We start from the raw sequence: 25,354 nt of genomic DNA on the forward strand, positions 1-25,354 counted from the left end.
AAAGACACTATAACAATTCATAGTTCTCCCAGAGGTGTAATAGTATTTCCCCCCACATCTTCACAAGCAACCTGTGTTAGTTTATTTAAAAATTTTTGCCAACCCAATGACTATAAAGTGCTAGCTCATTACTACTTCAATTTATAATTACCTAGTACTAGCAGATATAATTTTTTTTTCACACATTCATTGGCTTCTTGGATTTTTTTTTTCTGTAAATGAGCTATTCACATCTCTTGTCTATTTTCCCATTGTTTTATTTCTTGTCCTTGTCAATTTATAAGAGTGCTTTTCATATTACAGCTAATAACTCTTGGTTTGTTTTCTGCCTTGCAAACTGGCAAGGAAAAAGCAGTGTGGATCTCTGCATATATCTTTCCACTTCCATCTTTATAATCAGTACTAGATCCTTGGTCCTCAGGGTGCAGTCTAGATCAATGTTCCAGGAAAGCTGAGGTCATCTCCATCATTCATTTTTGAAAAAAAAAGAGATAGGCCCTGGTCAAGGACAAGTTTCCAGGCCTCATCCCAACCGCCTCTTCCCATGTATACACTGGGGCAACATTGCTCAAATTTCAGTCATTTTGAATCTGCCTTCACAATTTTGCCATATCCTTTAAATTGAGTACTACTATTTATATTTCTGAAACTTGACATTTTTACATAGATTTCTTTGAAAGAAAAGTTTATGTCGTTACCATTATATCATAGCTACTAGTTATATTTTACCACTGCACATTAAAAATAAATTCATAACAATGACAGCCTCTTCACCAACTGGTGTTGGCAAAACTGGACAGCTGCATGCAAGAGAATGAAACTGGATTATTGTCTAACTTTATATACAAAAGTAATCGCAAAATGGATCAAAGGCTTGAATGTAAGTCATGGAACCATAAAACTCATAGAAGAAAACAATGGCAAAAATCTCTTGAATATAAACATGAGCAACTTTTTCCTGAACACATCTCCTCAGGCAAAGGAAACAAAAGAAAAAATGAACAAATGGGACTACATTAGACAAAATGTTGTACAGCAAAGCACACCATCAGCAGAACAAAAAGGTATCCTACAGTATGAGAGAATATTTCTAAATGATATATCCAATAAGAGGTTAATATCCAAAATATATAAAGAACTCACCTCAACACCCAAAAAGCAAATAATCTGATTGAAAAACGGGCAGAGGATCTGAACAGACACTTCTCCAAAGAAAAAATTTGGATGGCTAACAGGCACATGAAAAGATGCTCCATATTGCTAACTATCAGGGAAATACAAACTAAAAACACAATGAGATATCACCTCACACCAGTTAGGATGGCCAACATCCAAAAGACAAGAAACAACAAATGCTGGTGAAGATGCAGAGAAAGGAAAACCTGGTGGGAATGTAAATTAGTTCAACCATTGTGGAAAGCAATATGGAGGTTCCTCAAAAAACTAAAAATAGAAATACCATTTGACCTAGGAATTTACCCAAAGGAAACAAGACCTCTGATTCAAAAACACATATGCACCCCTATGTTTATTGCAGCACTCTTTACAAAAGCCAATATGTGGAAGCAACCTAAGTGTCCACCAGTAGATGAATGGATAAAGAAGATGTGGTACATATACACAATGGAATATTATTCAACCATAAGAAGAAAACAAATTCTACTATTTCCAACAACATAGATGGAGCTGTAGGGTATTATGCTCAGTGAAATAAGCCAGGCAGAAAAGACAAGTACCAAATGATTTCACTCATTTGTGGAGTATAACAACAAAGCAAAACTGAAGAAACAAAACAACAGTGGACTCATAGACCCCTAGAAGGGACTAGCGGTTACCAAAGGAGAGGGGTGGTGGAGGGTGCATGGGGAGGGAGGGAGAAGGGGATTGAGGGGCCTTATGATTAGCACACATAATATGGGGGGGGGCATGGGGAAGGCAGTATAGCACAGAGAACACAAGTAATGACTCTATAGCATCTTACTATGCTGATAGACAGTGACTGCAATGGGGTGGGGAAGGGGGGACTTGATAATATAGGTGAATGTTGTAACCACAATGTTGCTCATGTGAAACTTTCATAAGATTGTATATCAATGATAACTTAAGAAAAATTCATAACTAAACTATGAAAACAGAAGGTATTCATCGGCATACCACTTAAAATACACCATATTTTTGGAAAATATATTAAAGCATTCCATAGGGCCACAGTCTAGTCAAGGACAAGAGGAAGAATAGACAGAGCTGTGCGCTTCAGGACCTCACCACTGACCTACAGCACAACAACCCCCCTGAGGCGCGGTGGATGGTAGGTTCATTTAAGTCTGAGGAAAAAAGCACAGAAAGCTGCAACTGCTTCACACGCTATTGAGCAGTGGAAATTAGAATCCAGATCTTTGTCCAAACACAGCAGCAGAGCAGGAATCTATCATGTCCGGAGCACGAACTGTATGTACCTGGTTGCCAGGCTGTAGGAAGCCTGAGCTGGGGGTGGACTGGGATTGCGTTATGAACATTCCACGACTGGCTGGAACTTTAGGAGTTCAAAGGTTCTGTGAATTTTGCCGGGGTCCAGGCTCGGGAGGAGCTGCTCCGACAGAGTTGGGCCTAGGGTGGTGACAGTCCCAAGGGGGTCTGCCTGTCCGACCGGGTACCTGGTGCCACTGGCCTGGCACGGGGGGAACGCGGGACCATGGAACTATGTGCTGGCTGTGGGCATGGGGCCAAATCCTCCTGCCAGTTTTCCTCTCCCTCTTTCTCATCCAGTTGTTTATTAGCTTCTGAGAGAATCGTTTTTCCCACATCTCCAGACACAGAGGCAAGCAGCAACCCAAATCAGCAGATGACGACGGTGAGCGATCCCGGGCCCAGAGCCTTGGCGCCTGTCCTGTGCAGCCACCGCCCTGTTTCTGTTTGCCTGGTTTTCTTTTGGTTTCTTTCCAGGTAGGCTGAGATTTTCATCTCTAAAGTTGCCATTTAGTGTTAGTGGGAAGACAGCGTTAAAGGCTTTTGACGTCTTTGGTGAAATACTTTTAAACTGTGCTCGAATTAATTTGCTTTATCTGAAATATGAAAAGTGGTTTAAAACAAATTTAAATTTTGGAAAGCTCTTTTTCCAAACACTCGCTTTTTGCATGTCCCATAATACATAAGCTTTATGCTGTGAATAAGCTGTTGGGTTTCTTCTAATCAGACTCCACTCCATGGCCATACCTAGTTTTTCTTAGCTTCTTAAGGTTTTATTTAACAAATTGATGAATCTGTGTTTTATCTTAAGAATTAATTTGGTTTGGAGACTTCCTCGGCTGTCCTTCCCAACTGAAGAAATTTTGAAATGTTTGAAGTCATGCTGAACTGAATTCTCAAACCTGGAAATAAGGATTTTAGTGTCCTAAATTGAAATTGTATAGAGAGAATAAGGACAGGATTTTAATTACTTGGAAAATGCCCTGTAAAGCCAAGATTGCCATTTTTATGAACACCGTAAGACAGAATAATTACTGCTGCTTGGTGTTGGGAGTTCAAAAGGATGATAATATCTATAAGCGAATCAGGCTTTCTTACTAAAACAAACCCAAAGCTCTCAGCTTTGCATTGAAATAAGATTCTCCATTAAGAGGTATGGGGGTGGGGAAAGGCTGAATCAAAAGGCTTAGCTTGTTTCCTTTTTTCAGCTTTCCCATAGATTTCTTTCTTTTAACTTCTTGGTCATCCCTATATATGTTCCGAGAGGAATAGTGTTCTAGTGCCACCATCCCTTTCTGTTCTCCCCACAAATAGTGCCTGAAAACATAGGCCAACATAGAAACAAATCCTGCCCTTTGTTCCCTAACAAACTGGAGTCATACTGGAATTTTTCAAAATTTATTCAAATGCTGGGCAAGAACAAAAAGGGAGTAAACAAAACAAATCGAGAATCATAGATGACATACATAGTCTGGTCTCCAAAGATTGAAGTTTCTGACTATCTAGCTCCGGGCTGACCAGGCCTGGGCAGTGTTTCTGAGGGAACAGTTTCCCTTTGTAAAGGAAAGTCTTGTTCAGCCCATCCTGGGTCTCCCCTGAGTGTTTGCTTCCCAGCCTAGATGGTCTATTTTTTTTCTTTTTGCTTGCATTCACCCTTCCCATCTAACAGGGGTATGATTTCTTAGACATCATGATTGCTTCACTTCCAAAACCAAGAAAGAGATTCCAACCCCTCACTGATATCCCACCTACATCCCTGCTAGTGCTCTGAATGATAAGCCTTTCTGACTTTGTGAATAATCTCACATCAAGTCTGACCTCGCCCAAAAACAGGTTTCTTTGATCCCCAGGGCTTTTAACCTTGATCTTCGCTTACATTTGAATGCCTAGTAAGCAATATCCCAAGAAGTTACAGTTTGCACTTAGAACTTGAGTTAAGAATGTTCTCTAGTTTATAGGGGGGACCTGGTATAGGGGAGAGCCTAGTAAACATAATATTCGTCATGTAAGTGTAGATTAATGATACAAAAAAAAAAAAAGGCAGTTCCTGTGTGGAGACCTCCAATGAGTCCTACACAAGGGTATAAAGGGCATATAAAAGTGTAGGCAAGGGGTCTGTTTGTGTTAATACAGAGGATCAAAGCCTAACTGGGCTACCCCGAAAATGAACTAAGATACGATATGAAAAAGAACTTCCAACATCAGCACTCTCTGGAAGGCTCATGCCAGGAGATGATCATCAAAAAACCCCAACAAAGATCCACGCACTGCTACAGCTGTAGATGCACTCATCCCACCAGTTCCTGGACTTGCCATGGGAATGAAGAAGGAGATATCTAAGCTGGCCTGTGCATACAGTAAAAGAACAAATTTGACTAGATCTATACTGTTGGAACTCAAACAAGAATTAGGAGAAGTGCAAATCGTAGCACTCCAAAATCTTACAACTACAGACTATTTACTGTTAAAAGAACATATGGGACGTGAACAGTCCCCAGGAATGGGTTGTTCTAATTTGTCTGATTTCTCTCAGACTGTTCAAGTTCAGTTGGGCAATATCCACCATATCATAGATAAGTTTTCACAAATGCCTAAGGTGCCTAACTGGTTTTCTTGGTTTCACTGGAGATGGCTGGTAATTACAGGTATGCTTTGGTTATGTAACTATACTCCTATTATGTTAATGTGTGTGCGCAATTTAATTAGTAGTTTAAAACCTATACATGCTGAAGTTACTCTACAAGAAGATATGTCAAAGAAATAATCAATCTTCCCAGGTTTTCTTCTGCCTGCCACTTCTATAGCTTTTCTTCTTCCTTCCTAATTACAATCCTTAAATAGAATTCATGCCTCATATCAAATTTACCGAGTATCATAATTCTTCCAAGTGGTAAAGATACCTCAAGACAAATGATGGGCATAGAAGCCACAGGGCATAGATATGCAAAGAAGTAAAAAGCTAACCTTTTCAAACAATAAGGCTTCTCTCTCACTTACCAACTTTACATTTCCCTGTATGGCCCCGGAAGATGACTGGTTAGCCAGAGACGGGTAAGATTCCTCAAGGGAGGAACAACCTAAGACAGGCACAGTCGCAGGGGGGTCATCAGGTGAGAAATTGGGGATCAACAGAGGTGAGGCTTAGAACCTCACCCCCCCTGTTCTGAGAGAAATCTTCTGCATACGTGGATGTTTTATTGCCCTTGTCTAGCTTGGATTAACACATAGTCTACAGACACACACCTGATCATCTACATTTGCTCTCTTACAACACTAAACTATGTTTTCTACCTTTATCTTGTATCTACCTACCACTTCAGCATTTTATTAAAAATAATAATAAAGAGAGAAATGTGGTATCCACATATAAATCAAGTATAGAAATCAAATGAATATTCATATTTCACCTGACTGTTTATAGTTCATAATGCATGAGCAAAACCTAAAGTTTCTGTGATGACTGCCCTTGTACTGTTCACCATGTAACTTATTCACTATGTAAGAATTTGTTCTCCATGTAAGAACTTGTTCGTTATGCTTCAGAAGATTGGAGACTGACGAAAATTAGGCTTGGGGTGGATTAATGCTTGTGCATTGAGCATTGACTCCCCTATACAGAATTTTATTGTTGTTAACAGCCATTTGATCAATAAATATGAGAGATGCCCTCACAACAACAACAACAACAAGAAAAAAAGTACACTCTTCCAATTGTAAAATAAATAAGTAACAGAGATGTAATGTATAGCATAAGGAATATAGTCAAAATATTGTAACAACTTGGTATGGTGATAGCTGGTACCTAGAATTATCATGTATATAAATGTTGAATCACTGTGTTGTACACCTGAAACTAATGTAATGTAATACTGTGTGTCAACTACCCTTCAATAAAAAATAATTATCTACAAAAAAAAAAAGAATGTTCTCCAATCAATATCTAATGAATGAATAAAAAAGAAAAAGCAAATGTAGAGAAATTCTTTTGCCAGAAGCAACCAAACAACAATGGGGCATAGTCTAAAAAGCAAGTGGCAACCAAGAGAAGAAATAAAAGATTCTGGATCAGACTAGAATAACACAGCTATGGCAATGCTCCAAATACTATCAGCACCCCTTAGAAGTAACTAGTAAGTCACTAAATTCCAAGAATTTTTATTACTACTCCCAGATATAGAGAGATGCAAATTGAGTGAGTGTCCTTTACCCTGTTCTGAAGATCAACAGAGGAAATGGTTATAGAAGACAAATAAGGGAAACAGAGAAACTGAACAGTGGGCCTAACTGATGCAAACACCAGTGCTTGGACTACAAACTGGATTTAGGGTTAGATCTACAATCCAAAGATATCCCCTTTATGGAAATGGGAAAGACCTCTAGTTAGCTACTGCAAATCCTAGCACTGGGAAATGATGAAACTTCAGAAGAGAGTGTTGAGCTCAGATGTTCTAATAAAGGCTGGCACAGCATCACCTGAGTTTTCTCGCTTTGTCAAATGCTGAGAACAACTAAGTGAATAGAGCATAAAATGCCATAACACTAGTTTCTCAGAAAAAAATCTCAAGGACAGTGATAAGGTGGTCAAGATGTCATCTACACTGCGTCAGCACAAATAGAAGGTCTGAACAGAGCTCTCCAAGTATTAGTAAGATGAAAATAGCAATATTGCAATTATGCAAGTATTGCATAGCTAACAAAATAAATAATGAAATTTAGGAGTATATGATAGCATGCAGAAAACAAATAATCTACCATAGAAGAAAACATAATTCAACAGATGAGAATTTCCCTACAAGTGTTTTGAGCTAGAGAACAACCAAATCAGTGAAACAAGTCTCAAAGTCAAGCTAAGATATCAGAATGAGATAAAAAGGCAGATTTCTCCAAGGAAATAAATTGAAGGCTAAACAATTTGAATATAAGGCAAGGCTTCCAGGTTTTCTCTTCATTTCTATAAGTACCCATTTGCTTATATCAGCTCATGGTAAGCACACCACCAATATTTGTCATTGAAAGGAAAGGAGCAACACATAGCAGCAATTCACCGGAGAATTCCGCTTTATTAGGGAAAGGTGCTGGGTTATATAGGAAGGGGCATGGGGTGATTGTGGTGTTACTTCTACGGGGCTGGTGGCTATTGGCTAGGTGCTGGGATTAGGGGGGCGAGGGGTGATTGGGCTTCAGGTGGCACCAGCGGGAACCGAGGACTCGGAAGAGAAGCAGGAGGTTCGCCATCTTCTGGGTGGGGGCCCTTCATTCCCCCCTTTCTCCTCTATGGGGTTGTGGACGTTGCTTTCTCTCTGACTGCTTCCTGCTGAAGGGGGGGCAGAGAAGGGAGTGAGGGCTTGAGGACTGGGAGGAAAGGGTTGATAGGACTCCCCACAGTAAGGACGAGTAGATGTGGACTTCTTCAGGTTGGAAATCAATGAAGGTTCCCTGTAACCATAGGTCGAGGACTTGTTGATTCTAATGGTGCCAAGAGGATACGGGTGCCAGAAGCCAGGCGTCTGCGGCCATTGTTTCCAGGAACAGTTTCCAGCAGAGAGAGGGGTCCATCTCAGCGTGTGGTGAGGAGGTTACGTGAGGGTGAGGGATCTTCTGTGGCTAAAAGCTGGTAGTTCCTGAGTAAAAGCTGGTTGAAAGTTTGATTAGAGATTTTACCGACTTGGGATTTGATAAACTTTACTATACACGGTAAGAAGAGAAAGGTGAGAAGAATGATTATTATAGGGCCTGCAATGGGCCACAGCCAGGTGAGGAAGGGGTTTGTTAGTATTGAAGAGAATGGGTTGGAGGAGTAATACTGTGGGTACCGGGAGTTACCCATGTAGTGAATGGCGCAAGACCAGTGGGGACATCCCCCGTAGGTGTCTGGCCATCGCCTGCAACAGGCTTGTTTTTGGTCATAGAGGAAGCAGAGGTAGGGAGAATAAAGGTAGCTGCTAGTGAACACTTTGGTGGAGGGAGGAAAGTGGAGGTGTAATGGCTTGGAGCAGCCTTTCAGAGGGCAGTCTGATGTGGCAATGAGGGCAGTAATTTTTGTTTGATGCTGTGTGTAAGTCTGTCTGACTTTGAATCGCCATACAAAGGAGGCTGGGGTGGCGGGGAAGACAATAGGAATGAGGTAAAAAAGCAAGAGAGAGTGAGGGAGCAGTAAAGGAGGAAAAAGTCATGATTCGGGTATGGATGGCAAAGGGGGTGAACGGGATTTTGGAGGAAAGAGGACAGTAAGGTCAGGAGTCTGGAGGGAGGAAGAGTCTGTAAACTTTTGTAGGTTAAGAGATTCTTTAGGTGATGTGGGGACAAAATGGTAAGGGGCGCCCCGAATGTCAGTTTATGAGCTTCCTTCTGCAAGAGCTGTCCAGTGGCTAATGCCCGTAGGCAGGGGGCCCATCCCCGAACTGTGGGGTCTAATTGCTTGGAAAGATAAGCTACTGGGGCAAAGGATGGGCTATAATATTGGCCTAGGACTCCTAGAGCTTGACTGGACCTCTCATGAATGTATAATGAGAAGGGCTTCGACAAATCAGGAAGTTGGAGAGCTGGGGCTTCCACAAGGGCTTGACAGAGCTTAATGAAGGAGTGTCGGGGTGAGGAGGATAATGGTTCTTCAGGGGGTCCCTTGCTGAGGTCGTATAGGGGTCTTGCCAACAGGGAGAAGTTAGGGATCCACGCTCTAAAATACCCAGCCAGGCCTAGAAAGGAAAGGATTTCTGTCTTGGTTTTGGGAACGGGCATGTCAGAGAGGAGCCGTTTTCTGTCTAAGGTAATGGACTTTCTTTGTTGAGATAGAAGAAATCCGAGGTAAGTGACAGAAGGGGAAGAGATTTGAGCTTTGACAGGGGATACCCGGTAACCTCTGGAAGCTAGAAGGTTAAGTAGGGAGGCAGTGTCAAGTTGAGACTGTTCCCACGAGGGACTGCAGAGTAGAAGATCGTCCACATATTGTAATAAGGTGGACTCGGAAGCCTTGTGGCAAAACTGTCCAAGTGAGTTGTTCAGAATGTCTTGTGTATGGGTCCGTCCAGGTGAAGGCGAAAATATCTTGGGAGGAGGGGTCCAGAGGGATAGAAAAAAATGCGTCCTTGAGATCTAGTACTGAGAAGTGGGAGGCCGAGGCAGGGATCTGCGATAAAAGGGTGTATGGATTTGGGACTAATGGATGGATAGGGACGATGGCCATGTTAATGAGGCAAGGTCTTGGACAAGGCGGAAAGATCCATTGGTTTTTTTAACAGCTAATATGGGGGTATTAAATGGGGAGTGAGTGGGTCTGAGGTAATTTTTGTTTAAAAGATCTTGAATGATGGGTTGGAGGCCTAAGAGGGCTGAAGTGGTTAGGGGGTATTGGGCCTGACAGATATACTGAGAGGGGTCACGTAATTTGATAGAGGCAGGAGGACATAGAGCCACGGAGGGGCTTGTAATGTCCCAAACTCTGGGATTTACAGGGTGTATGAGGGCGGAACTGGAGCTTCTATTGGGTAGAGGGGGGTCGTTGGCTATGAGGGTCATTAGAAAGGGAGTACTGGGGGCTGTGGGAGTGGATATAGTTATGGAAACATGGCAGAGAGAAAGGATGTACCATCCTAGTAAGGGGATGGGACACTGGGGCATAACCAGGAAGGAGTGGGAGAAAGGTATGGGATTGTCTTGGTTTGTGCATAAAAGGGGGGGTTTAATGGGAAAATCTGTTTACCTCCTACCCCAACTATAGGAGTAATGGCAGGCGTGGTAGGGCCCCGGTATTCCCGCAAGACTGAGAAGGTGGCTCCTGTATCTAGGAGGAAGGAGATGGGGTGACCATCTACTATTAAAGTAACCCTGGGCTCCTGTTTGGTGATGGAAATGGTCGGGCGAGAAGCCCCCCGGACCCCGTCAATCTTCTTCTGCCAGCCCCACTACGCCGGGCTTAGGATGGGGGGTTGTTCGTCCAGCCTCCCCTTTGGGTGGCTGGGCAATCAGACCCCCAGTGGCCCTTTTTGTGGCATCTGGGGCATGGGGTGGTAGGAGATCTGGGGGAGGGGCATGCCCTTGACCAGTGTCCTTCTTGTCCGCACTTGAAACAAGCTCCTGGGGGGCCTTGTTTGTAGAAGGGCGCCTAGGTTGTGGTTTTATCAGCTGGGCCAACATTTGGAAATTGGCCTGATCAGCCTTTTGTTTACGGCGTTCTTTCTCCTTCTCCCGGTTATGGAAGACTTTAAAGGCCACTGTTAGGATCTCAGTCTGTGGGGTAGCGGGGCCCTGTTCTAACTTTTTGAGTTTAGCTTTAATGTCGGGGTGGCTTTGAGCTAGGAAGTATGTCATAAGGACATGTCTCCCGTCAGGCGTTTCTGGGTCTAGGCTGGTATACTGCAATAGGGCTTGAGTGAGTCTGTCTAAGAACTCAGAGGGTGTCTCCTCCCTCCTTTGAATTATGTCTTGGAGCTTTTGAAAATTGACTACTTTACGAGCTGCCTTTTTCAGACCTGCTTTTAAGCAGGAGGTGAAAATATCTTGAGAGCGGAGACCCACGGCGGTGTTATAATCCTAGAGTGGGTCTTGTTCGGGGACAGCGGTGGGGCCAGGGGGATAGGTGGGGTCAGTCCTGTGGGTTTCGGTGGCGTGCGTTTGGGCGAAGTCCCAAACTCGTCTGCGCTCTTCAGGAAGAAGGGTATTGGCCAGGAGCATGAAAATGTCATGATGTGTGAGGCTGTATGACTGGAGGGTCCATTGAAACTCCCTGATATATGTCATGGGATCAGTGGAAAAGGAACCTAGGCGTTTCTCCAGTTGGGCTAAATCTCCTAAGGAGAAAGGGACGTGAACGCGCACGATGCCTTCGGATCCTGCTACCTCCCGGAGGGGGGCAATAATTTTGGGAGGCCCTCAGGACCGAGTCTGAGGAGGACTGAAGGGTTCTGGCTCAGTCTGTGGGGGAGAAACAGTTGATGGGGGCAAAGACAGAGGAGGCTCCTGGAACTTAGAGGGGGACTGAAAGGCTCAGGCTTGAACTGCAAGGGGGGTGAGGTGGGGAAGGATATGGTGGGGGAGGAAGGGGGAGGGGCTGTTGTAGGAGAGGAGGGGGAGGCGGCGGCAATGGCGGAAGAGGGTGGAGGGGTTGTAGGAGGGGGAGGGGCTGAAGGGGGAAGCCTGTATGGCGGAGTTTCGTCGGCTGGGTCAAAGGTAATTGAGGAGGGACTGGGAGTGTGTGGAGGGGAGGGAGACGGCTTGCAGGCTAGGAGAACTTGGGGGGAGGCGGTGGGAGGAGGCGGCGGCGGCGGCGAGGGAGGCGGGAGGAGGAGGCGGAAAGCTTCGGTATAGGGAATCTCCTTCCATTTTTTCAGGCACTGGCAGTAGTTAAAGAGATCGCGAGTGGTGTTAGGATCAAGAGCTCCCCCTGCGGGCCATTGGTTGTGATTGTCTAGGGGGGTATGTCGGCCAATCTTGGGAGCAGTATTTGTGGAGAAGTTCTGGTTTTATATCAGGCGTCAGGGAGAGGGTGGCTAGATGCTTGAGCAGGCATTCAAGAGGTGAACTTCCAGGGAGGGATGAGGAGGCTCCCATGGCTAAAGGACAGAGAAGGAGACAAACAGGGGAAGATGAACGGAGATCCTCGGACTGGGAGCAGACCGCAAGGAGACAAAGGGCGTCCCCGATGATCCTTGGTGGTCTGCGGAAACTCGTATACAAGTCGGTTTCTTAGGAAGTGTGGGTCGTCACCCAGACTCCTCTAAGAAGGCAGAGTGCCGGAGTCCGAGGTACCCAGTACTAGGAATTTTCGGCGGACGGAACGGATTTTGGCAGGCAGAACAGGAGGAAGGGGAAAAAGGGAGCGTTCTCATCCACAAAGGAGTCACCTCGTTTATGGCTGTTGGAGGGTGGGCCTGAGGGTCTGTCGCAGCCATGAAGGCCTAAGGCAGGGAGAATTCCCTCCTCGTCCCCGAGCGTCAGGGCCTTGCCGGACGATCACGGTCAATGGCGCTGCGATAGCTCGGGGAAGAGTGGCCCGCTCCAGGGGGAAAACTTACCCCAAGGCCAGAGAGGAGTGGTGAGTGTGAGGAGCCAGCGCCTGAGAAAGAGGACAAGGGCAAGCTGCTGCTGGTGTCGGGGGGAAGACGGGGCCCAGTTGGGGTGTCCCGTCTCCCGGGTTTCGGCACCAATGAAAGGAAAGGAGCGACACACAGCAGCAATTCACCAGAGAATTCCGCTTTATTAGGGAAAGGTGCTGGGTTATATAGGAAGGGGCATGGGGTGATTGTGGTGTTACTTCTACGGGGCTGGTGGCTATTGGCTAGGTGCTGGGATTGGGAGGGGGGCGAGGGGTGATTGGGCTTCAGGAGGCACCGGCGGGAACCGAGGACTCCGAAGAGAAGCAGGAGGTTCGCCATCTTATGGGTTGGGGCCCTTTAGTCATGCTCTCTAATATTTTTATTGTATTGCACTCTGATATCTACCCCCTTCCTTTGTCCTCTAGACTTAGGGGTGCTGATATCTGGCAGGAGGTGGGGTTTCATTGTCTTCCCCTTGATAAACTTTTTGGTCGCTTCCATAACCTACATACACAATCCCCAATACTAAGTTCATTTTATGTGTACTAAGAGTGATTGCTATCACTCACAGACCCTCTCTGAAAAAGATACTCAAGGATATTATTCAGCAAAATGAAAATGAACTAAGGAGAAATGTGAAATTTCAAGAAAGAGTAGTAAAGAAACCAGTAAGACTTGGCAAGAAACGAGTAAAACAATAGCAATTTAAATATAGTAATTGTCTAATAATAATTAACTACTTAATAGTAATTAAAATCCCCGATGATTTCTACCTGAAAAGTAGTGTGGGGAGGCAAAGGAAGAAAGAAAAAGTATATTAGGATCCTATATATGTAGAGAATGTAGGTCCTGATTAGTCAATGAAAGAGGCAAATAAAGTATATGTCTCAAGATTTTTAAAGTAACAGTTTACATAGAATTAGTAAAGGAGGTGTGACTTTAAAACCACTAGAGGAAATAAAGGAATAAAGAATTAATTGATGAACTAAGATAAACCTTGCAAATGCTACCGAGAAAGAAAGCAAGTGTAGCAATATATTAATATTACATAAAACAGAATTAAAAGTAAAAACTGTTTAAAGTAGAGGAATAAGTGATATTCTAAACTGACATATATAACACCATACATGAAGATAACATTGTGAACCTTTATTTATCTGACAGCATAGTTTGAAATAGGTGCAGCAAAAGCTAATAGATATAAAAAAGAGCACTTGACAATTTAAAAATCACATGGAATCATTTTACATGTGTATGTCAAAAATCAACAGACCAAGTAAGTAAAGAAAATAAAAGGATACATATAGAGAAATATAAAAACCCTGTTATCTGTCCCCCACTTTTTTCTCCTAGCTCTTAAAAAAATTTCACTTCCAGATAAACTGTAGAATCGGCTTATCTGATGCAGCTGTATTTTTAAATTGTTAATTTTTAAATTCATTACAATGCCAATCAAAAAGAAAGATTTTGTTTTGCTACCTGATATGATGTTGATGTCTAGCATCTCTAGGCTTTTGAAATTGTGATTCCTCATGGAAGAAGAGAAGAAGATAAGGACAGAACTTTATGGCGTAACAATTTAGACAGTGATTGAGGAAGTGGAACCCATAAAGGAATCTAAAAAAGAATAGGCAGAGATGTTCCAACAGAAGTAGGAGAGAACGATGCTGCAAAAGTTTTGAAAAAAATGTGATCAAGAGGAAGGAAGTGACAAGAAATAAAACAGATATACAAAAATTAGGCCTTTGGGATATGGGAAGAATCCAGTAAGTGATAATGCTGTAGAATCAGTACCTCTTCAAGAATAGACTGAAAGAAAGAACTTACTGCTTTGTGTACAACATGGTCGTATAGTTCAGCTGGCCCTCACTGGTTTTCCAGTAAGAGCAAGAAAGACTATAGGCAAGATTTACAAATGCTCAATCTAAACCTTTTAGATAGAACCAGGTCAGGTCATTCACTGACATGGGGTTCAGGCTCAAGAAAAGGAAAGGAGGTTATGAGGGGCAAACAGATTTGGAAACAATGGAAACGTCAAGGAAAATAAAGTTCTGCATGATGTCAAAATGCAATCGAGAGGAAAGGAAAGAAGATTCTAGTCAAATAATAGAATATTGGAGTTGAAGATTTCAGTGTTGGAGCCATCTGAAATGATAGCAAAATCCAAGTTCAGATCATGGAAATAATTTGCTTAAAGTAAGATGAAGAATCTGTTTCTCTGGGTGGTGGAACTTCAGTTTTTATTTTTTATGTATGCTTACTTCTTAAATTGAACATGGATCATTTTGTAACTATATAAAGACAATAATACTGTTTTAATTTTGTGAAAAAAATAAGTAGTGGCAATGAAAAGAAGGAAAATATCAGGACTTAGTGAAAAGAAACAGTTGTGGGCTTTATAGTAACTGGAATGTTTTTGAATGCATTATAAGAAACCAAGATTATACATGTAAGAGACATGTAATTCTCACTTGAGAGAAACAAGAGAAGAATAGGAATGCAGTGGGCCTTAGACACGGGTAAATCACCATCAGCTCCCCATTTCTTCTGTTTTCTCTCCCTATCATCTTCATTCTCTATTACTTTCCTCCTCAGGACTTCTTTCAAAGCTACTGGCAGCCCCAAGCCCACATCCTCTCAGCTTTCCAAGCAAAGAGAAAGAGGCTCCCTCCTACCCCTTGACTCTCAAGTTTCAATTTGTAAATTGTGGGGGAAGAATTCTGATTGGCCTGACTGGGGCATATTCCCTCTCCTTGGACCAATGAGTGTGGTCTGGAATTAGCCCAGTTTGATTCAGGTGCATAGACTTGACTGCCTGGTGGGGACCAGGGAGTTTGTGTAAGAGAGGGCAGTTACCAATTGTACTGTGTGTCTAGAGGTGAGGAGGGAGTTTTGCAGAGGAAAGATGATTTGTATTTCCCAGGAGAAGGGAGAGGTGCTGGGGGTTAAAACAGCTCAAATCCATAGAAAGGGTGAGCATTTTTTAAATTGGTCCTTTTAGAGATACACCTTTTCTTAGTTCACACAAAGATGCCCTTTCACCAACTAGTGCTAGCAGCAGCCCTTTGTCTTCAAATTTCTCTCATGTATTTAAACATATAAAAGTTGAAAAACAAACATGTTGCTATCATGTACGTGCTGGTTTGATGTGATAAGGAGGGAACTTGACCTCCACAGTGTTCTTTCCCAAAACCTGTATCTCCAGTCTAATCATGAGAAAAACACAGACAAACCCAGACTGAGGGACATTCTGCAATAGATTTGACCAGTACTCCTCAAAACTGTCCAGGTATGAAAGACAGGGAAAAGCTGAGAAACTGTGACAGACCAAAGGAGACATGATGACTAGATGCAATGTCGTATCCTGGAAGAGAAAAGGGACATTAGAGTAAAACTAATGAAATCCTGATTAAAGCTGGAGTGCAGTTAAAAGAAATCTACCAATACTGGTTTCATAGTGTTGATAAATGTACCAGAGTAATATAAGATGTTAGCAATGGGGATTCTAGGAGAGGGCTATACAGGAACTCCCTGTATAATCGCTGCAATTTTTCTGTAAGTGTACAGTTATTCCAAAAGAAAAACCTTAGCTAACAAAAAAAGCTTTGTGAAGCAAGTAGAACTAGGAGGACGGTGGCTGCCATGTGACTTTTGTTCCAGGCTCCTACCCCTGAAGTCAGATGCTCCCATCAGAGCTGAAGCAGTAGAATCTTTCCCATTTACCTTACCTTTTCCTTAACTCACCTATCTCTTGGGGACTTCAAGGATACTTTTGAGTAGGAGTAAATTACTCAATAGGACTCAATTTGAAAAACTATTGTTAAGTTTTCCCCCAGCCAAATCAGATCTGTAGCCACCAACCAATTTGAAATTACATAGAAAGGTCTGCTCTTCCCACAGAGCCTGTGAACCTTCCCCTCCAAATAATAGAGAGAATGACGTTATTGTCACTGTAGCACAAGAAAACGAGGGTATATTGGAGTAATAATGTTACTAGGGATGGTGGACTAATAAAAAGAGCCATTGAAATGCTTTTCTCCAAACTCATATTTTTTTATTCTAGATTTTCAAATATAAATTATATTGTTTATTTTTTCACCAAACAAAACAATGAAAGCCCTCTTTTGGGGGAAGTTTTTAAGACTTGGTGGCCAAACAAATGGGGACAATTTTTTAATATTTAAATGACTGGTTAACCAGGAATATCTTGACAAAACCATGCTAGATAACAAAAGAGTTACTAGAAGAGTTTTTAAAAGTATGATGTTATAAATATACAGTGATATTGCCAATTTGTTTTTCCTTATTGTTTTTTATAAGTTAATTTTTAGAACTTACTTGGCTAATCAGAGTTGGATGGTACCATTTCATGTTTTCCCAAGTAACAGGAAAAAATAATAAAGTAAGGATTTAAGGAGTACCAATGGGGAAAGTATCTAAATATATGAAAATAATGAAGCAAAAACCCTGGGGTAGAGATGAATATGCCATGAAATGGAATGATTAATTGAAATTCACTTTTATATAAAATTGAGCAATAAATAGGCTTTGTATTTGCATTTTTTGTATTTAATTGTATTCTCTTGTAGCATGTGCCCTAAAGAAAAATTGTCAGTGCACAGAAAACAATAAGGTAAGTTAACTTTCACATGAAGAAATTGTCTTGGGAATATTATAATATAGTAATACAATTTATAGTTGTAGTCTGAAAGATGCTAAACTGTTTTACACAATGTTTTTTATAGTAGGAATGACTAGTAGCAGTTATGAAGATTTTCTGCATTTCAAGCTATTCTTTGAGGATCTAGAAATAAACAATGGAAATAATTCAGTACAAACATGTACTAATTTATACTAAATTATTTCCTTCTAGAAAATTATACTTTAAAAACTAAGCAATTTTTGCTTGAAAAAATTATATTGACTTTGGGGAGATCTTTTTTAAGTCAAGGAAAAGATCAGCCCTTTGAGATGCAGTGAAAATGTCCTTGCTCTGCTATTGCCTAAAGACTAGAAAGGAAGACACACTGTTCCTCAACCACAGTGTAGCTAAGATCCCCTTTTCTGATGATTACACATCTGACATCACTATTCTTCACTTCAGATTTGGAAGAAAGTGGAACTGCCATGAGTAATGAAGGAAATGATGTTGCAGAGAGCTTTGCAGCAATGCTCATAGAACCATTCCACTCTAAGTAATATTGGAGAACTGACAATTAACACCAAAGACACAAAATCACTGACTAGAAACAGGCACACTCCAGTAATTGACATCTTTCCTAGTGTTCTGGTTGTACCACTTTTTGTCCCTTCTTAACTTCATCTGGCCACTCCTCAGCTTTAATGAGATCCTGGGCTCCTGGCTCAGGCACTTCTCTACCCAATTCCTGTTTTTGCCTTATGTATTTTCCGTCCTTGGCAATGGCTCAGACACACATGGTTGCTCAGTGTCCTGACTTCCTCCACCTGCGCATGAAGTCAGTGTCCTGACTTCCTCCACCTTACTCCAATGGGCCCATCCTGAACCCTGCAGGATCTACAATGGTTCTTTTATTCTCCCTCACACTGTACCTACCTGTCCTCAAGCCCTTTAATCTCTAATTTTTTCCTTCAGCTTACTCGCCCTCTCCTGTGGACTCCCTTCCTTCCTGGGAATTCTCGTATCTGTTCACTTGAATAGAATATTCTTCTGCCTTTCTTTGTTTATTACAATAGAAAATTTCAAACATATGAAAACAGTATAAAAAAACTTTATATCCACAAGATCCATCTTGGCCAATCTTAGGTATGCCCTTTCCTCCCAAAATGGATTATTTGAAGCAAATAATAATAGTATGGAAACCGTATCATTCCATTTGCAAATATTTCTCTCCTTCTCTGAGACAGATATAAAGACTTTGCTTTAAAATATTACAAGTCCATTATCATACCCCAAAATTAGCAATAACTTCTTAATATCATCAAGCATCCAGGAAATAATATCATTTCTCTTGTTTCATACTTTTTAAAAGTTCATTTGAATTAAATCCATACCCTACAGTTGGCTGATATATCCCTTAAATCTCTTTTTATGTATATGTTCCTTCTCCTCTCTCTCTCTCTCTCTCTCTTTCCTTTTTGCAACCTACTTGTTGCAGAAACTGAATTGTTTGTCCTACTGGGTTTCCCACAGTCTGGATTTTGCTCATCACATCCCCATGATGTGCTTTAGCCTCTTTTCCCTGTTCTAAACTACTAATAACATAGGAGGGCTTGATCAGATTCAGTTTAATCTCTTAGCAGGAACACTTCATGCCAAGGGCTTTTATTAGGAGGCAAATAAGGTTTGTTGTCTATTATTTTATAATGTTAGCAGCTTTGATCCTTGCCCAGACCTGTTATTTCATTGGGGGGTACAAAACCCACCACTACTCAAATGCCCTTGACCTGCATTAGTGCAACTACAAATTCGTAATTTCTGGTCTCACCCAGATAGGAAACAAATACTATCCATTGTTTGCCTTTGGTTAGCAACATTTCCTAAAATTGCCTACAGCAACAATTCTAAAAATTTGTTGCCATCTTTAGAGTTCCAATATTATCCCACACTCACTCATTTCCAACTGATGACTTGTCTCTGATTTTATAGATAAAAATTGAGGCTCTAGGTGTAAACTTCGGCCTCCAAACTGATAAAATTTGTCATTTTTACTCATCTTTATCCATTCTTACACTTCCTCTTAAAGGAAGAATACTTCCTGCAATTCCTCTATAACTCTCTTTTGGATACTTAAATGTACATTTTGAATTGTAACATATCATTAAACTGTTTGCATGTTCAGCTTTCCCCATTCTCAGTTCCCTGAGGACAAAGTGCATGTTTTATTCATCTTTGCATCTGGAATACCTTACATATTTCTCAGCACATGACAGTATTACATAACTATTAAACTGAACGAACATTTGACCCATGTGAAGATTGAATTATATTTAATATACTTTATGGTGTAACAAGATAGTGTATCTCAAACAGTTTACAAACATAAGCCATAACGGCAGTTTCAATCATGGTGTCATAATAATGAGACTTGTATTTTCTCTTTTTCTTTTTGCTCATGACTGTTAAAAGACTGAGTTTTGCAACTGACTAAAAAAATAAATCAGAGTAGATTCTAGGTGTTCTCTATAATCACATCTTTCTCATTCATTGCGTCTTGATAAGGATTATGGGTTGAGACAGAAAGGAGCGAAGTCACAGCAAATCCACTAGGTTTTTAAAAAATATCTCCCACAGCCCACCTAATCTATTGCACTGTTCATAGGAAATAACCATTACTCACTTGCTTGTAAGATGCATTTATAAATGACATAACTTGCACCCTACAAAGATGACTACTTTGATACTTACTTTCCAAAGATTTTTTGTGTGTGTGTGCATGTGTAAAGGCAGGGAGTAGAGGAAAATGGACAGGATCATGCATCTGAATCTCAATATACCACTGAACATGTGGATATCACCTATCAGGAGTCTCTCAGCTGAAAAAAAAGTGTGGAGGACCAGTTTCATAGATTATTCTTCAAGGCAACTATTCCCAATACCTTACCTGCTCTCAGCATGACCATTCTTCTGGAGCTTGATTTTCCTGGGGATGTTTCAGGCCATCCATGAGGTTCAAGTTCCTTCATTTTTCTTTCTAATCAATTCAATGTCTTTTCTCTTACACTCCTTTTACCCTTAAGAAGTTGATTATCAGTTCCAAGGCTAATTCCCTAGTCTTTACTTCTATGTATGCATCATACTTGGAAACACATGCACAATCACAAACTCAGAGTCTGTCTCATTTCCTTGTCCCCTCTGTGACAAATTCAGTTTATTTCTCTGCATTGACATCTTTTCTTTCAGAATTCAGGCAAAAATGGAAAAAAACAAACCAAACCTTCTTGTTTCTTTCAAGCAGCTCAAGTCTATTGTCCCTTGGCTGCCTTATCACACTGTCTGATTACATCCTTATCAAACTGATTCAGAGGTTACAAAAGATTCTCCATGACCAAGTGCAATGACCTTTCCAACCAGTCACTCACACTAGAAACTTGCTCCTTACTTTGTGATCTGGGCTTTACCTTGCTGCTTCTGCCCTCACCTCTCTATTTCCTTTACAATCTCCTCTTCCTTTCCTTCCGCATCCTCCTAATGCTTTTTTATACTGTGCTCTCACCTTTGTGCTATCTCACTACTGCCATGACCTCTCTGTACCCTCATGTAAGGAAATCTCAAACCTATATCCTTAGACCTAATATTCCCTTGGGCTTTGGGGCCACCTTCAAAGTTGCTTGATTGACATTTCTTCCTGCAGTTTTTCATCACCTCATGCTTAAAATTTCTATAACTCAATTTATGATTTTCCTTCCCCAAGAAGCTCCTTTTATTTGCTACTTTATTTTTTCTGGTAGCATGTTCTAAACCCATAACTTCAGAAACCTTTGACTCCTTTCCCTTCCCTTTTCTCCATCTGCAGTTCACAAAGCCCTATCAATCCTATTTCTTTTCTTCTGGCTGTAACAATCCTAGACTTCTCCCAGTCCCTGCAATCCCTTCTGTTGCCTTTCTCATTATATTAAATTAGCACTTTGAGCATGTCACCTTTTAGCACAAAATAATTCAGTTGAATTCCTATTGTGAAGATAAAAATACAAACTCCTTAGTTTGGTATTCAAAACCCATCACAATCTGAGAGAAGCTTACCTTTTTCAAATAAATCCACCAAATTCCATGAGAGATTTTCATGCCATAGTGGGGTGCCTATTCTTTCCTTCTGCCCTGGCTTCTGTGTCTAATGCCCTCCCCTTTCCTGTGCAGATTTTACTGCCTGTTCTCTGAAAAAAATTGTATCTAGTCATTCCAACTCTGAGTATTTTTCTTATGAACTCCTATTACTTTATATCTGTCCCACTCCTTTTGAAATTATTATCTTCTGCCATTTAGAGATTTTGCTTTTTGTTGACTGTCCATATTATACCTGCCAATTAATCATCACCCTCTAGAAAACAAAAATAGTGCTTTATATACCTGTGTAACCTCTGCTATATCTAGCACTTGCCTGTATAATTAGTAACTGCTCTTTTGATCTCTCTCAATGCCCACTGTTTTAAAATACCTTTGCACAATAACACTTAATTAGTTTATTTTTGCTGGTATAATATTAAACCATTTGATTTATACAGTGTTAAAAAACCAGTAAACATTTTTATGTACCTTCTCCAATTCTACATTTCCTCATTTTAATGACATTTGCTTATAAAAATATGAATTTCGGTATCCACATAAGCTTATTAAAACAGAGTTCTACCCTAAAACAAATACTTTAGTTTCCTATGGAGCAATATTAACCATCATTCTAAAGTCTTTTAGCTGACTTCTCAATTGTCATTCTATTAAAAGTCTGAAGTTGGCATAGCTTCATATTTATATGGGTCACCTTCTTTAACTACAAGGAAAAAAATCTGTAATTTGTCTTAAATTATGCATTACCAATTTAAGGATGTTGAATATATTACACTGTTCCTCTGAGTAATGTGAAGTTCTTCTCTGAAGAGTTTTTAGAGTTAGGTATGGTATTATTCAAATCTTTTTGTGATAAGTGACATAAACCTAACTCAAAATAATTTAATAAAAAGGGGAATTTATTGACTCACAAAACTGGGGAGTCCAGGACAGCCTTGGCTTCATGCCCAGCTGACTCTTAAAGAATATCACTCCCATTTCTGCCCTCTTTTCATCTCCCAGCTTTGCCTCCCTCTGTGTATTGACCTCATTGTCTTCTATGGCAAATGGACATTCTCCATACAGCTTGGAAGAGGCTGGCTTCCAGCAGATCTCTCCCAGTGTCTGCAGGCCACTCCAAAGAATATTCTGACTGGTCCTCTTTGGGTCTCAAGTCCCGACCAGCACTAGTTACTGGGCCAGTGAGCCAAAGGGCTGAGGTGGTGAGGCAAGGCCGGTTGACAGCACACCAGGATCACATGTAACGGAGGAGGAATCCTGGGGGAAAGAGTGAGTGCTGCAGTCAAGGGAATGGGAAGGGTTTTGGAGGGAGGAAAAAACTCCATCTACTGAAGTCCTTATTACTACTTTTGTGAAATAATGTCCCTCAACACAGATCCTGAGAAAGAGAACATGGGGTTTCTTGGGTGACTGCTATTCAGCAAAACTCTGTGAAGGAGTAAGGGATTCAGGGCAAGTAGGGGACAAGAGTTAAACAAAGATATGATCTCAGGTAAAGTCTACCATTGGCTTGAACCTGGGCAGCCCTGGGGCAAAAAATTCACATAGTAGAACTGTCCCTGGAAGGATGCCCACAGTTTGGAACCTCATATATCAGTCAGTTTCTGGCAGAGAGGGAAGTATTCTCACAGGCAAGGTAGTCTCTATCCTTTGAGGACAATTCAACAAGGACCGCTTGAGCCATTGCCAGCCAACACTCACTGCTGCTGGGGTTCAGGTGCCTGGGCCTGGAAAAGGAGGTCTGGGCAGACCACCACCAGCATCTACTACAAATAATAATAATAAAATGATGAGTAGTAGGAGGAGGATGGCTGTAATTTATTGAACATTTCTTGAAGTAGTACTAAAACTTACTGGACTTGTGGTTATTATAGTGAACACTGCTTTTATTTTTCTCTTTCCAAATACAGTGTTTTTGGTGTAGTAAAGAAATGGTTTGCAAAAAAGTTTGTTTTCTGAACTTTGGGCATCAAATCAGTTATACTTACTGGTTAAACTGTAGAGGTGAGTTGTCCTTATTGGAATTTTTCTGTACTTTTTTCAATTAAATTACAAATGCTAGCGATTTGCTATGCTTGAAGGATTATAAATTACTGCATTTGCTTTGTTAAAATATAACAAATCTGTTCAATGATGTTTCCCTTGATACAGGCTGATACTGGTTATTTCCAGACAGTGCTGACTCAAACTAGGTCAACACTGGTTCTGATTGGTGGGTGCCTTAGCAAGCCAGTTGTTAGATACTGTTATCTCTAAAATTTTCTGATGTATGATAACAATAACCCAGTGAAGGGAAGTTTATGTTATTACATTGTTTCAGGAACTCTAGGAATTTCCAATAAGCTAGTCCTAGGATGAGACCTATTGAGCCCAGTAGCTTTACTATAATTAATATATCCTCAGCCAGTGTATTGTATACTGAATTACCTACCATTCAGGATGGCTCCCTAGGACTGAACAATGTCAATCATCAAAGAATCTTTAAATTACATCTGTAATGTTGTAATTTTGGTTTGTTACAAGATACTTAGTGAAGCAATGAATTGCAACCTTTTAAGAAGATTTCAAAAAAAGTTGAAACAAAACCTTTCCAGGTAAACCCTAAGTACATGAGAAAACCCAATCTAGAAAACCAGTTGCCCATGCTTTTTTTTAACTGAAGTGAAAAAAAACCGTAAATTTTGCCCTCAAGCCCTGTTTTCCTCAGGAACTATAAGGATTATTTCCAACAAGGAATTTATAAACAAGTAACACTTCCTATACTTAGTATGATGGGAACCCTAGTCTTCTCTTTCATGCTCTGTTCTTCTAGTTGCACTTTCTAGGTACACCAGGCTGATAAATTCATAGTACTGAGGGGGAAAAGTTTACAAGTGCTAGAAATCTGCTTTCGTAGTGAGCATTGGTTGTCTCTTTGATAAAGGAACTGCTGAAACTCACATAATAAACCATCTCTCGCTGTCTATGTGTATCTTCATAGAAACAGCAACCTAAGGAATATACTATTTTATATGTTGAGATGTTGCCTAGAATGAATGTAGAGATAAAAGAAAGGGGAAAAAAAACAAAAATCCCTAGTGGCCTAATAGCTTCCCAATTTGGAGACCAAAGACATTATCTCCTTTCAGCAATCCAGATTATTTTCAAGTGTTAGTGATTGTGTTAATGGTAGTTTTATTAGAGTATGCAATGTGTGTTATTGTATTATTTTCAACAAGGACTTATGAATTTGTATTTAAGAATCAGACTGCATGATACTAAAAATGATGAAAATGTAATAAATTATTAATCTTCTGTTAACTTAAAATATTTTCTCTTCATACATTTCAGTTGACATGTTTGGATTCCTGATGCTTCTACTCATTGCAATATTAATTACAGCATTCATTTGGTCTTGCTGCTTCTATCACTATTACCTGCAGGAGTATGTAACCTCTATAGTTCTGTAACTATATTTATACCTTGAAATAATTACTCTATAGTTTGAATCTAAAATTATAAGAAATCATTTTATCTGTTGTAAGAATGCTTTTTGGGGATAATATCATTGAAGAAAATGATAGTCATCATGTTTTACCTTTTTAATGTAATAAAAATAATATATCCATATGATAAAGAAAGAAGTTCAGAAACTACAGAAAACTGTAAAATGAAAAGTTTAACTTTCTCACGCTCCACTCCACCTCTGATAACCACCCCCAAGAAGGAATCCTTTTAATATGATTCTATTTGTAGTTCTTCTTTTGGTTACCTCCATATATTTGAACAATATGGTTGTATCTCCTTTTCATGATTTATTAACTTTAGATGTTATCTATTGACTCCCTGTCATGAAAGCTGAAAAATTTATCTTTCAGTATCAGTATTTTTGTTATTTTGCTATTAGTGGATGGTATTATTCTGTTATTTTTGAATTGTAACTATTTTTTTCATTATTAGCTCTTAAGATTACTAGTGTTTCCTCTGTTGGGTTATCTTTTTGGGTTTGAGTAATCTATTTAGTGCTCTACTTCTATGTCTATCAATATTTCTCCCATTATTTAAGAAAATTTGGAACCCTATACTTCCACCTATTCTATCCTCCCTCTATCTCTTA

At 40.5% G+C, this 25,354-nt stretch overlaps 1 protein-coding gene across 1 annotated transcript; it reads left to right on the forward strand.

The window, feature by feature from the left end:
* The first annotated feature begins 2,700 nt into the window (after positions 1 to 2,700).
* Positions 2,701 to 25,354, forward strand: PTTG1IP2 (PTTG1IP family member 2). The gene is given in 4 exon segments (XM_057504491.1): positions 2,701 to 2,851; positions 17,087 to 17,130; positions 23,169 to 23,262; positions 24,589 to 25,354. Coding segments are annotated over 4 exon segments (408 nt in total). The 3' UTR covers positions 24,708 to 25,354.

This window comes from Manis pentadactyla, chromosome 7, assembly GCF_030020395.1.
Source record: "Manis pentadactyla isolate mManPen7 chromosome 7, mManPen7.hap1, whole genome shotgun sequence".
Classification (NCBI taxonomy): Eukaryota; Metazoa; Chordata; class Mammalia; order Pholidota; family Manidae; genus Manis; species Manis pentadactyla.